Raw genomic sequence first — 13,719 nt, 5'->3', positions numbered from 1 at the left:
AGATTGCCACTAGCCATCCTCGTGCCTGGCGAGCAGCTCCCCAGAGCACTGCGCCGGCATCACGGAGGCTTCTCCTTGGGGTCTGCCTTGGGAGCAGGTTCAAAATGCCTCTTGTGCTGGGAGAGGGGAGGTGGCCTCGCTGCAGGACAGGAGCTCAGCCCCAGACTGCAGCGTGGCTGAACCATGAAGTTTAGCTCCATGCAGGAGCGTCCCCAAGTTCAGGACTACTGAACGCATTTCCCCCCAGCTTTGTCCCAGCACAGAGGAAGCCTTTCCCCTTACTCTTCCCCTTGTGAACTTCTTCGTTTGCTTTTCAGAAATACTCATCCCTGTCCCTGCAGGCGCCATGGGGAGGGTTACCTGTCACCCCATTACACGGGGGATAGACCCCACTGCTCTTAGGGAGCTCTGGCCTCGTCTCTTCTAGGCTCTCGGTTCGCACCAGGGAGGGCTGAAAATGCTCTCTGGAAAAGATTTCTTGAGAAATGTTAATAGAAGATATTTTAAACAAAAAAGCCCTCTTAAATATTCCCTTAAAATATATATGTTTAAAAGTTAAACACAAGAAACTTTTTTTTGTGGGGTTTCTTTGGGCTTGTTTTATTTAATTGGAAGGAACAGAAGATGTGGGAGGGTTGGAGGGGGATCTGTTTTCTAGCAAGCTTTATCTCACTGGGACTGAGGGAAGCACAAACTAAAGGAAAAAAAGGCAAGCGGTAGAGCAGAGGGAGGGAGAAAGGCAGGGCTCTGCAGCGGGGGGACCGGCATTTCGAGCAGAGATGAGCAAGAGTTGACACGACTGCTGGAGCCTCCAGCAAAATCCCTGTTTACCAGCGGGAGATGCCTTAGAAACAGCTCCTTCTGCAGATCCAGCATGAGGGGAAGCCAACCACTGCGCCGGGAGGGAAAGGCTGAAAACAGGAGAGAGATGGGACATTTCTGAGGTGGAGAAGGGAGCCTGGGATTCGGGTGGGGGCTCAGAGATGCCCCTGCCCAGTGTGGCCCAGGGACCCCTCCGCTGCTGGCAGTGCTGTCCTCATCCCGCTTTGCTCTTGGCAGGATTCGGCCACCGAGCCACGGAGCCCGCCATGCCACACCCCTCTCTGAAGACATCTCTCTGGCTCCTTGTCCTCACCGGTGAGTGCTGTGGCTGGGGAGGTGTGTGCAGGATTGGGCCCTGCGCAGGGATGCTGCCCTGGGATGCTCACCCCAGGGCAAGGCGGGGAGAGGGGCAGTGTGTGGGGAGGCGCGGGGCTGCACAGCGTGCCCCAGGCACATCCTTCCCTCCTAATGACTTGGGTCCATGGGCTCATGGTGGCCCGTGGCGGGGTGGATGTAAAGTCCCCACCTGCTTCATGCTGATGCACAGCTGGGTGGAAGGAGGGCACCTCCGCAGAGGCAGCACTGCCAGGTGCGCTCAAGCCCTTAGCAGACACCTGAGAACCCACATTAGCTGGACATTATGGACACCCCCACAGCAGGAAGGATTTGGTCAGACCCCATATATACAATAACCTCCCCACAGCAAGGCAACAGGGCACCTAGCTGCATCTGGGCTGTTTACAGCACTGCTGCGAGTCCCCGGGGGCTGTCCCCAGCTGTGCTGCCCACCCGTGGGGACACTGGGGAGGAGCACATGTCCCAGCCCCACTGGGACATCTGGGCAAAGGGTGAAGCAAGAAAGCCAGCAGAGACACAGGGAGCCATTCAGGAAGACCTTGCCTGCTCTATTGCTTCCAAAGGATTTCCTGCAAGGTTTTGCTTTCATTCCTTTTTCACTTTCTTGTAAACTGACATTGTTTCAGCCCCGTCTGTGTCCTGCCTGACACTGTCCCTGTGGAGAGGCTGCCAGCAGAGCAGGGAATTGCCTCACCTCCTCCCCTCCCTCTTGCCTGCTAAGTGCATGGCCCTTACAAGACTTTGAAGGTGCATCTGAGACCTACTTCTGCCTTTACACAGAAAGGCTCATTCTGGGGTCAGCAGTATTATCTATACTGTCAGCTCTCCAGGCCATCTAGACCAGCTCACAGGATGCATAAAAGCCTAGAATGTGAGCAAACATGTTGGGGAGGCCCAGGTCACCCCCATTTCCAGCCCCATCCTCACCAAGGATGCCCCTTGGGCTGGTGCAACAGCATGACAGCATGGCTGCCTCCCAGCACAGCTCTGCTGACACCCACAGTTGCAACAGCTGCCCCAAATCCGTCCCAAGCCAGCCTTCTGCTCTCACCACCCAATGACACTGGGCAGCACTGGGTGGCACTGAGGATGCAGTTACATTACAGAAAGGTTGGACGGGGACAGACATAGTTAAAGCATAAAATGGGGGGTTCTCCACCCAGCATTGCCACAGACAACATGGGCAACTTTGAACATTGCTAAATCCCATGATGTCCTGGATTTCCTTCCAGTAAGGGTTTCAGGAGGTACAGGGAATGAAGGGTGACCCACCAATGTCTAGGTTGACAGGACATTTCTGAGGAAAGCATGTGTTTGTCAGTGGTGGCTACACCAAGGAGAACAAATCCAGGAAGGTTGTTTTTCGTTGTAAAGACTGACGCTATATGACGCTATAAACCAAATACACTGGCATGACGTTGTGCTCCAGCATGCTTGTCCTTGGAATTCAGAGGAATCCAATCTGGTCTCATCTCCTTCCTCTCCTAGGTCTGCTGGAGGTAACGTCTGGGGGAAGCAGGCTGCACATCGAACCCGGAGACACTGAGCTTGTCCTTGGCCTCCACAGCACCTTCTCCCTCTTGTGCTATGGGGATGGCGCCCTGGTCTGGGAACGGGAAGGTCAGCCCCTTGCCGCCTCACTGGAGCACAGGGATGGTGTCTTCGTCAGCAATCTCACCCTCAGCAATGTGACAGGCCGTCACACCGGGGAGTACGCATGCACCTACAGCCCTGACCAGGCTCCAGAGCCAGCGGAGAGGAAAGCCCTGTACATCTACGTTCCAGGTAGGGAAGAGCATGTCCTTGTCTCTGCATTTCCACAGGGTTCAGCAACCAGAAGAAAGAGGGCTTTGAATTATCATTCTCTCTCCAAGCACCCTGGCCTCCCAAAATCCTTCATCCCATTGCAGGAGAGCCCTCATGGCAGGTCATCTGGCTGTGGCATGTCTCTGGTATGACAGGTCATGGGCGACGCCCATGTGTGGTGCATTGGGACAAGTGGTGGGGGAGGCAATGATGCTACGCAGCAGCATCTGGCTCTCTCTCACCCTCCCAGGAGAAGTTTGGCAAGCCCACAACATGGCCGCTCTACTTTGCCATGGGGAGTAAGGGAAGAAGCATCCCACCAGTCTGGAGAAAGAGCCCTGTGTTGATGCAGTCCTGGAGGTGCACAGAGCAGCCCTGGTTCAGCTTGAAGTAGCTTTCTGTAACCAGTGTTCCTTCTCTCCCACAGATCCCTCCCTAGTCTTCCTCCCCACAATCACCTCCGAAGAGCTCTTCATTTTCATCACGGGCTACACAGAGGCCGTCATCCCATGCCGCGTGACCGACCCACAGATGCAAGTGACCCTCTATGAGAAGAAGGTGGAGAACCCCATCCCAGCTGCTTATGACCCACAACATGGATTCAAAGGCTTCTTTGAGGATAAGACCTATTTCTGCCGGACAATCGTGGATGACCAGGAGGTGGATTCAGACACCTTCTACATCTACAGGATCCAGGGTGAGATGTCATTGTCTTAGCATGCCTGTGCACCTGCTGTGGCTGTTCCTTCAGCCCAATGGCAGGGGACAGCAAAGCTCTTCCCTTGTCTCTTTAGCCATGCCCCTGATCAATTTGGAGGCTGGATTTAGTCCTGTCTCCATTAGAGAATGGGTTCTGCCCAAGTGTCAGCTACATCCCTCAAGGAGGAGAATTTCCAGTGGACCAATCCACCCAGGATAAATAGACTGGGTGCCCACTCATCCCTTCCTTCATTATTCATTCCTTTCTTTTACCTTTCCCACAGTCTCATCTGTGAACGTCTCCATCAGCGCAGTGCAGACCATAGTGCGTCAGGGAGAAAACGTTACCCTGATGTGTACTGTGAGCGGCAATGAGCTCGTCAACTTCAATTGGGATTATCCCCGCAAGCAAGTGAGTGCTCCAGCCCCACAGGCTCCGGGCAGCAGCTCCAGCCTTCTCCCAGATGTCCCATGGCAATCACTCATCAATATCCTAGGTGAAGCTTCACAGAATGCTTCACACCATGGCAGAGGCTGTGGGGTGCTGCTGCTGCCACACAGGGAGGCTTGATGGGGGAGATCCTTGGATTAAGGCTGTCTGTCTCAGTGCCCTCTGACTGGTGCATGTTCCTTGTCCCTGTGGCAGCCAGACTGGAGTCCTCTACCCGCTCCTCCTCCCTCCCTGTGAGCCTGGCTTTGTAACTCTAATGGCAGAACATGCTCTTGACTTCTCCAACCCCGTTGTGCAGGCAGGGAAGGCTGTGGAGCCAGTGACCGACTTCCTGCCTGGATCCACCCACGAGATCCGCTCCATCCTCATCATCCAGAATGCAGAGATAGAGGACAGTGGGACCTACGTCTGCAACGTCTCTGAGGGCTACCATGAGAAAACGGACCGGAAAGACATCACAGTCCATGTGATCGGTGCGTGGCTGCCCGTGCACCCAAAGCCAGCAAACCACATGGGTGTCCAGGCAGGATGCCCCAGAGTGACACCCTCTTCTCTCTGCACAGCCTCCAGCTCTCTCCCCTCCCCGCCTCTGCCCTAAATAACCATGGCAAGAAGCCAACACTCACCCCATGTCACCCCTGCCCACTTCTTGGCTTCAAAACATCCCAAATCTCCCACCATGGGTTTTGTGACCTTTTAAGACACTTGAGGGTATGGGTAAGAGCTCTTCTGCACTGTGCAGTGTGATGTGAGGTCATATGGTCACCTCCCATCTGCTTCTGTCCTTCTTTCATGTAATTTGAGGGACCCTGCTGCATCTTCACAAGATAACATCCTTCTCCCCACATGCTGCCTACCCCATGAGCTCCTCTGCTCCAGTGTAGCTCTGCACCTACACTCCCCTCGGACACCAGCCTGAAGCCTTGAGGGATGGATCTAGAGTTTCCCCAGCACTTCTGGGTGTTCAGAGTGTTTTGTTCCAGATCCATGTTTGTCCACAGGACTGGAGAGGGGGGTTGTGTCTCGCTCTGACCCCCCTATCCCTCCTGCCCCCTCTCAGAGCATGGCTTTGTGCGCTTCCACACCTACCTGCCCAGCACGGTGTACGCCGAGGTCCACAAGAGCCACACCATCCAGGTGGAGGTGGAGGCCTACCCGCAACCGAACATTGTATGGATGAAGAACAACAAGACATTGACCATGGAGAGCAGCAGCGAGTTCACCATCACCAGCAGGAACCTGTCAGAAACCAGGTGAGGGCCCATCATTCCTCACCAGGGTGCAGGGAGGGGACAATTCACAAAGCAACCTCCAAATTGCTGGCTGAACATGGTTGGTGGTTGAATGCCTCTCCTTTCTGAAGCATGCCTCAGATGGATGGGAGCTCGTTGCCTCTAATCATTGTCAGTCCCCAGGTACCTTCCCACACCAATTTCTCTGGGACTGTGTCTCCTCCAGGTACCAGACGGCTCTGGTGCTGGTGCGGGTGAAGCAGGAAGAAGGAGGATTTTACACCATCCGGGCTTCCAATGAGGATGATGAGCAGGAGCTGTCCTTCCATCTGCAGATAAATGGTGAGGATGGGCATGCAGACATGGGGCTGAGGAGTGTGGGGACAGTCTCAGGGGATGGGTCCATCCTTTGCCGCAGGACCCTCAGGCTGAAGCCCTCAACTCCTCTGACTACAGCTCCAGAGTGGTTTTGGTTAAAGGAAGAGCATTCAAGCAAGAAACATGCTTATTTGAAATATCTCACACTTGGTCTCAGAGCAAAGGGGACGGGGAGACAGTGAAGATACCAGTAGCTTGGCCTTCATGACCTGGCCCAAGGTAGTAGATGCAGAGATGATTGCACAACTCTGATGTCCAGGACTTTTCCCTGTGCTCACCTGTGTTCTCCAAGCAAGCTAGATGGGGGCAGGTCTCCACCATAACCCCCTCAGACCTTTCTCTTTTTGCTGTTAGCTTTCGAAAATAAAACACGATTGATGTGATGAGTGTCTCCTCACCCCCAGGCCATGTTAGGGGTACAGTGGAATCACGTTCCTCTTCCATCCTGCAGTCAGAAAGGAGGATTAACTCCCATCACTCTCTCTTGGTTTCAGTGCCAGCCAAAGTGGTGGATCTCAAGGAGAACAGCAGTGCCAGCAGTGGGGAGCAGACAGTAACATGCTCTGCTGAAGGTATGCCCCAGCCAGAGATCAGCTGGTCTACTTGTAGCGACATCAAATGGTAAGTGGAATGATGGAGCCCATGGGAATGGCTGGACTCTCGCATTTATTAGAATAATAGACTATTATTTTATTGTATTCTGCTGGCATCCCATGGTGGCGCATGGTCCCAACTGCTTCTCAGGTGCCTTTATCCTCCCCTGGACCAGGTGCAGCACCAAGGGGCAGCCCACCCGGCTGTTGGGGAATGAGTCTGCAGAGATCGGTCTGCAGACCAACGCCACATACCACGCAGAGCTGCAGGTGTACCGTGTGAACAGCACCCTGCAGCTGCACAGAGTAGATGAGCCCCTGCTCCTGAGATGCACCGTGCAAAACTTCCTGGGCACCAACTCCCAGGACATCACTCTGGTCCCACACGGTACGCGCTGAGGGAAGTGTTTGAGCCAGTGGTGGGGAGCTAGACTTTTCTCTCCATGTCTCCAGCCTGGAGGTGCTGGGAGCCAGGACAGTTCTCTGATGACTGCACTCCTTGGAGGCAGGAAACCTGGGTATTTCTGCCCAAAACAAAGCCTCCTTTGGGTTGAACAGAAAAGGCTGATCCAGGAGGAGTCTGGAGCCCTTTTGTCCACTGGCCATGGTCATCCTATTCTCACCTCTGGCAGAGTCATCCCTCCAGGGAGGCAACATGACAGTGCCTGAGCAGGTCCCCAGTGTCTTGTTATTAGCCCGTGGGTCACTAGATGGTGCCACGGACTTGAACATCCATGCGCTGAACATCCCAAATATGAGGAAGGATGGTCTAAGTCCAGGCCCGGAGCTGTCAGATCTCCTCCAAGCAAACCAGCCCCTCTAGCTCCTTGCACCTCCCATGGTCAAACCACTCCCAAGGCATCAAGGCCTTCACCAGGTTGTAACAACCCATCATCCCATTACCCCTGGGCTGCTGGCCCTGCAAGTGCTGGGCGAGTCTGCCCAGGAGGAGAGGACAGGGACTGCCCCCACCCAGAGAGCTCAGGGTCAGTGTCTCGGAGGGGAGGCACGTAGCAGGAGGGGGACAGTGGCTAGAGGAGGGAAGGGTGCAGGGCTTCTGCGCTTCTGTCCCCTTCTTTCCCCAGGGTACTCAGCCCATGCAGAGGTGGAGGAGTCTGACTGCTGTCCTTGTTATTGTTGTAGCCTTGCCGTTCAAGGTGGTCATCATCTCTGTCATCCTGGCCTTGCTGGTCCTCACTGTCATCTCCCTGATCATCCTGATTGTCCTGTGGCAGAAGGTAAAAGAAGAGAGTGTTCCCAGGCCACCACAGTGGTACCCCTGTGTTAGGATGGTTGGGAAGAGCAAAGCTGTGACCTCCTGCTGGCATGGGCTTGACAACGTCCCATCCGTGCCTCCATCAGTCTCTGCATGCCCCTGGCATCTGCAGGCTAGACGGGGAACGAGGCAACGGCTGCAGGGACCAAAGACTCCCTAACAAAGCTCATCCACACCCCCCATGTCCTCTCTGATGCTCAGCCTCTCAGGTTTCTCTTTTCCCTTTGCTCCCCTTTCCAGAAACCTCGTTATGAAATCCGCTGGAAGGTGATTGAGTCAGTCAGCTCCGATGGGCACGAGTATATCTACGTGGATCCCATGCAGCTCCCTTACGACTCCAGCTGGGAGGTGCCCAGGGACAAGCTGGTGTTAGGTAAAGGCTCTGCAGGTCCCACTGATAGTTCCCTGGGGTCCTGGCTGTCTGGGGATAATAGGTTTGAGATGTCCAAAAGAGACCAAGCCAGAAAAGGCACAGAGATCCCTGGACATACGATGTGGTCCTGGGACAGGGGGACCATCTGGGACCACGGTGGAGGCCAGCTGCTCCCTTTGGCATGAAGCACTGGGTTATTCCTGGCTATCCTTTCTTGCAGCTGGCAGCTCCTTCCCTTCCCAGCCAGATGGAAACCAGCCCCAACCCCAAACATCATAGCTCACAACTTTCTCCATGCCCACCAGGATGACAGCAGCAAGGCTGGTGTGGTTTCAGACAGGGGACTTGTCTTTTCCAAGCTCCTCTCCTCACTTCTCCTCAAGGACCATCGCCAACTTTGTCTCCTCGATGTTTCTTTGCAGGACGTACTCTTGGCTCCGGTGCCTTTGGACGTGTGGTGGAGGCAACAGCCCATGGCCTGAGCCATTCGCAGTCCACCATGAAAGTGGCAGTCAAAATGCTCAAGTGTGAGTTGTTCCCACACCGTCCCTTTCCCCCATCCAAAAACCGCAAAGCCAAACAGTGCCCATGCACTGCCCTCCTTGCCCTGGCGTTCACACTAGCTCTGTCCAACAGCCACTGCCCGGAGCAGCGAGAAGCAAGCCCTCATGTCGGAGCTGAAGATCATGAGCCACCTGGGACCTCACCTCAACATTGTCAACTTGCTGGGAGCCTGCACCAAAGGAGGTAGCTGAGCCCCAGGCACCTTGTCTCATCTCCCTGCTGCCCTGGGCTGTGCTGAGCGGGAGAACTGTCCTCAGAAAGATTAATTCCTGTTTTCTGGTTCAGAAGGATTCATCTTTCCCCTAGGAAAGCCTTGTGGGGCTCTGAAAGCCTTTCTTTCCAACCTGATTGAAACTGAGGAGGCATATTTCTGTTAACCCCACCTCCCTCCCCAAATACAAACGTCAAATTCCAAAAAAGCTCAGTACCAGAAAGGTGGCTTTTCCCCCAAGCCCTGCCTAGACATCCTGCAATCTGGTAATGTCCCTGTGGGATGAAATTTGCCGCCCTGGGGAGCAAGCAGGGCTGAGGCAGGGCTGTCACGGGTGCTCTCTCCCACCAGGGCCCATCTATATCATCACCGAGTACTGCCGCTATGGGGACCTGGTGGACTACCTGCACCGCAACAAGCACACCTTTCTGCAGTCCTACAGCGAGAAGGCCCGGCGAGAGGCAGAGGTGTATGGGAACACCGCCAAGGAGGACCATGTGCAGAGGTACCTGGAAAGCAGCACCCTCCTCCTCCCTGGTGCCTACCCCATCCTAGCCCATGTCAACGAGGGAAGCTGGTGCTGCCAGGAAGGATACCTACATTTCCTCCAGACCCATAAAATAAACATTGGCCCAGCACTGGGACACAGCTGGCTGCTCTGTTACCTTGTGAGACCAGCCCATGTGCCAACCAGCCACCTCCAAACAGCTCCTGGCAGATGGGGAGTTAGCGGAGGCAATCTGTCTGTCCTGGAGGCTGTTTGCTAGCACACACACTGGCTGCTCCATGCCAGTTGGGAATACTGCCTGGCATCGTTAACTTTATTGGCATAACCATAGCTATGCATTGAGTACAGAGACAAAGGGTTTCCCAGCATGTCTTAACCCTTGGAGACCTCAGCTCTGCATTTTCAGGGCAAGTCGCATTGCTACCAAGTCTAAGGGAGAAGTTCTGGAAGGAGTGCAGTTGCACAAGAGGTGCTACAAGGAAAGGGAAATGGTCCTTCATCTGGTTGCCAGCTGCAAGGGATGCAGGCACATCAGTGCAGAGAAACGATCCCACGGGAAGTTAGAAAGCAGCATTTCCTTCCAGCACGCCAAAACGATAGTAAAATAGAGCAGTGTTAGGACATCAGCACAGTTGCCCCTGTGCTTCCTGCTTGAAGGCAGCTGAGATCCTCCTAAGCACTAAGCGCAATCTCCCAAGCCTGTGGACATGCGCCGCACAGCTCTGGCCATGCAGCAGGTTTCCCTTGCCCAGCACTGGCACATGGAAGGCCTCAGGATGCTGCTTCCCAGATGCAGTTGGTGCTCACTCAAGGGAGAAGTGCTCAAGGGTGCGGATGTTTTCTGATCCAGACTGGGAAGGTCTAACTGTGGACAGAGGGTTGTGTCCCGCCTGCTCAGTTTAGCCTTCTCCAGGCCAGTCCTGGCCAGCCTGTGAACATGCATGGCCAAGGTGGAGGGTTTTGCCTGCCCGCTCTGGCCTGGGTCTCATGCTTTCCTGCCTCGCGTGTGCCTGTGGAGCTGTGCAGCCCTGGCTCCCCTTCCTGCCCTCCCCAGTGCTGAGCTCGTGTGCTGAGTCAAGCCTGTGCCCTGCCAGGCAAGGTGAGCATGAGAAGTTTCAGCCTGTGAGCAAGGACACCTGCAGGGGAATATGGCAGGGCTGTTTAAAGCTAGTCCTGAGGACATCTGAGCTGTTAGGTGGTGGAAGGAGGTCACCAGTGCCATTTGCACTTCTCTGCATGCATGATGCAGGGCGTCTTTCCCTGTTGTGTGGGAAATTGTAGTGCTGGGGCTGAGGGTTCAGGAATTGCATCCCACAAATCATTGCCCCCATCCCCTGCATCTCCTCCTCTCCTCTTTGGAGGACAAACAGCCTCTTTTCTTCCCCCACAGTCATCTCTCCTTGTCTGTTGAGAGCGACGGGGGCTACATGGACATGAGCAAGGATGACTCCCTGGATTATGTGCCCATGTCTGACATGAAGGGTGAAGTCAAGTACGCTGACATTGAGTCCTCTAACTATGGCACCCCATATGAGCTGGACAGCTATTCCCCGTCAGGTAACAGCTCAGCCACAGCGGGAGGGAGAAGTGCTTGCACTTTGGGTGCTGGATGACTTTGCCTGCAAAGACGGATGGTTCATATTGCAAAGGTCACCTTTGGGATGAGTCCAGCAGTGGTGGCAGATGCCCTTGTGATGGGAGGTCCCAGCTCTGTCCCTTTGTTGCTGGAGGGAGAGTGATCCCCAGTGGGTCCTTCCAATGGTGGGCAGCCCACGAGTGTGCTGAATAATGCCAACATCCATCTCTGCTTGTCCTCCAGCTCCTGAAAGAACAGACCGGGTGACACTGATAAACGAGTCTCCGCTCCTCAGCTACATGGACTTGGTGGGCTTCAGCTTCCAGGTGGCCAATGGGATGGAGTTCCTGGCTTCCAAAAACGTACGTATGCCAGCTGGCCCATGGCACCTGCAGCAGCGGAGGCCAACAATGCTGTGCCATGTCCAGTGGTCAGCTTCTGCTCAGTGTCCATCTGTCCATGCCAACCTCCTTGTGGGAGAAGTGGCCATGCAATTGAAGAGCTGCTGACCACTTCTCTTTGGAAACACAGCTCTGGGGATCAGCATGACTATATTTGCATGTGACAGCTAACCCTGGTTTGGATCAAGACCTCAAATTCCCTGACTCTGAGCTCCTCCCAAGCCATGTGCAGCACAGCTGTTGTATCATCCCTATTTACCAGGATGACCAAACAGTGATAGCCTCGCCATGCTAAAGCACAAGGCACTCTGCAGCAGAGCTACTACTCCCCACAGACACCCTTATTGCACCACATGCTAGGAGCCCCCAGGCCTCATCAGAAGTGCCTGTTTAGTGGAAATTAAGCCACCACAGAGGACTAGGCTTCTGGAATTTCCTAAGGTCTGGCTTAGCCCAAGGCAGGCAGTAACATAGTTGGACCGTGTGAGACATCACACAGGGCAGGGCTAAGAGAAGGGGTAGGGACGGCATCAGTGACGTGTGGAGAGAAATTCCTGGCTCTCTGCCTCCAGCCAGACAGTGTGATCTGCAAAAGTGCGTGGTCAGTGCTCCCCCATGGAGCACAGAAGAGGAGCTCACAGCTTCCCACAGTCACGCTTTCACAGTCACGCTTTATAGTGGCGTAATATCACCGTGTTCACTAGTAGTGTCTGGCAGGGTCTTGAGCAAACCTTGGGGCTGTTCATATGGAAAACATCCAACATGCTGGCAAACCAGGAGGCACAAGCTAGGCTGGAGTAACTCTGATGTCTTCAGACTGCTGGGTTGGATTGTCCAAACAGAGATGGAGACAGCCCCTCCTTGCCAGCCTACCAGCCCCCTTGCTCGGTCAGGGCCTGGCAATCCCTTCTTTGCTGGGTTGTTCAAATTGCCCTTCCCAGATTTGTATGCCTGTTGCTGTCACAGGGGTAGCAGTCCAGACGGGCAGCGAAAATTTGGTATCTTTGCTAGTGGCTTTGAGCCATGGCTGTCCCTAGAGGTGAAGAAGATGCCTCAAATGATGTGAGGTGACTCCTGCAGCCCCAGAAATGGGTTATTGCTGGAGCTGGGCTGCTTCCTTGGCTGTCTGGGGGCCCCTCGCAGTGACAGTGCCCTGCCTCCCCCCTACAGTGTGTGCATCGTGACCTGGCTGCCAGGAATGTCCTCATCTGTGAGGGGAAGTTGGTGAAGATCTGCGACTTTGGCCTGGCAAGGGACATCATGAGGGATTCGAACTATATCTCCAAAGGCAGCGTGAGTACCTTTGAGGCAGCGTGAGGAACCGTGCAAGCCCCTTCTTGCTGGGGCTTTAGGCCTGGCACCCCCTGCATGCTCTCCCCATGAGTTACCTGTCCATCGTTGTACCCAGGGGTGGTGACAGGGCAGAAGTCCTAAGAGATTGTGTCAATGGCCAACCATCCTGCACCTGATGTGCTCTGTGCGCTGTGGAGTAGCAGAATTGCATGCCCGTATCTCCAGGCTCTTACAGAAGAATCTGGGCAGCAGCAGCAGCAAAACTAAGGATTGTCCCCTGTACAGCCCATCACTGGCAGCAGTGCTGCATCCCTTCCCTGCACAGCACTGGGTCTGATCCTGAGCTGCAGGCAGGAGGAGTGCAATGTCAGGCAGCTTGACAGTGCTGCAGTGAGGCACTGGCCACTCTGGGAAGAGATTCACAGACTTCTGCTCTAACCACAGGGCAAGAGGAAGTGTTTTCCTGCGAGCAGCTACTTTCCAGAAAGACGTCTCCAATCTTTCGAGGCAGGAGAGGATGAGGGTGTAATTGAGCTTCCCCAGAACCTCCCCTGCAACTCTAACAACAGCATGTCCACTCCAGCCTTGGTGCATTTGGGAACATGCAACCCCAAGCAAAGCAGGCCATGTAATTCCCAGAGAAACTGTGGCTGGGGGAGCTGAGAGTGGAGCCAGGCCCCTCAAATCCCAATCTTTATCTACTCTATGAACCACTTAACTTCTCTTGTGCTTTCTTCCACTTGCATGGGATGGCAGACAGGCACTCAATGCCTGAGTAGGGAGACCCTCCCTGCAGAGGGGTTTGGGGTTTTGCAGTCCAGCCTTGGCATAGCTGCTTTTCCTTCCAAAATGGGAAATGAAACTGGGCCCCTTTGCAGTCCTTCCTGGAGATTATTTTGGTATTCATTGTGCAAGCGAATTCCAGGAACAGCACAGCCAGTGCTGCATACAAGCTGGTCAAGTGAGGCTGTTCTTCATGTATCACTCTGAGTAAGAGCAGGAAAAAGCTGGATGTGTCCTTCGGCTCTTTTCTGGTCATTCCATAGCCCTCTCCAGCCTGGTCTCTGGTTTCCAAAGTCCAGATAGGCCTGGACTCCCTTCAGGAGTGCTGTGGTCACATTGTGCAAGTCAGTGGACTCCCCAAGAACTAGGGAACAGAGAAAGCACACCATGACAGTG

General features: G+C 54.4%; 1 protein-coding gene across 1 annotated transcript in view; it reads left to right on the top strand.

The window, feature by feature from the left end:
* Window positions 1–1,088: 1,088 nt before the first annotated feature.
* PDGFRB (platelet-derived growth factor receptor, beta polypeptide) overlaps window positions 1,089–13,719 on the top strand; it is a 15,005-nt gene continuing 2,374 nt past the window's right edge. Inside the window, exons 1-17 of the mRNA XM_010295892.1 lie at window positions 1,089–1,137; window positions 2,668–2,964; window positions 3,413–3,682; window positions 3,969–4,096; window positions 4,434–4,608; window positions 5,196–5,388; window positions 5,594–5,709; window positions 6,240–6,366; window positions 6,515–6,726; window positions 7,482–7,576; window positions 7,855–7,987; window positions 8,410–8,514; window positions 8,624–8,734; window positions 9,114–9,267; window positions 10,661–10,827; window positions 11,090–11,208; window positions 12,418–12,540. Of these exons, the coding sequence (XP_010294194.1) occupies window positions 1,089–1,137; window positions 2,668–2,964; window positions 3,413–3,682; window positions 3,969–4,096; window positions 4,434–4,608; window positions 5,196–5,388; window positions 5,594–5,709; window positions 6,240–6,366; window positions 6,515–6,726; window positions 7,482–7,576; window positions 7,855–7,987; window positions 8,410–8,514; window positions 8,624–8,734; window positions 9,114–9,267; window positions 10,661–10,827; window positions 11,090–11,208; window positions 12,418–12,540 (2,574 nt within the window). The remainder of the gene's footprint in view (window positions 1,138–2,667; window positions 2,965–3,412; window positions 3,683–3,968; window positions 4,097–4,433; window positions 4,609–5,195; window positions 5,389–5,593; window positions 5,710–6,239; window positions 6,367–6,514; window positions 6,727–7,481; window positions 7,577–7,854; window positions 7,988–8,409; window positions 8,515–8,623; window positions 8,735–9,113; window positions 9,268–10,660; window positions 10,828–11,089; window positions 11,209–12,417; window positions 12,541–13,719) is intronic.

Source organism: Phaethon lepturus, unplaced genomic scaffold (genome assembly GCF_000687285.1).
Source record: "Phaethon lepturus isolate BGI_N335 unplaced genomic scaffold, ASM68728v1 scaffold20751, whole genome shotgun sequence".
In the NCBI taxonomy this organism is placed as follows: domain Eukaryota; kingdom Metazoa; phylum Chordata; class Aves; order Phaethontiformes; family Phaethontidae; genus Phaethon; species Phaethon lepturus.
Note: the sequence above shows the minus strand (reverse complement) of the source record. Positions and strands in the feature narration are given on the sequence as shown.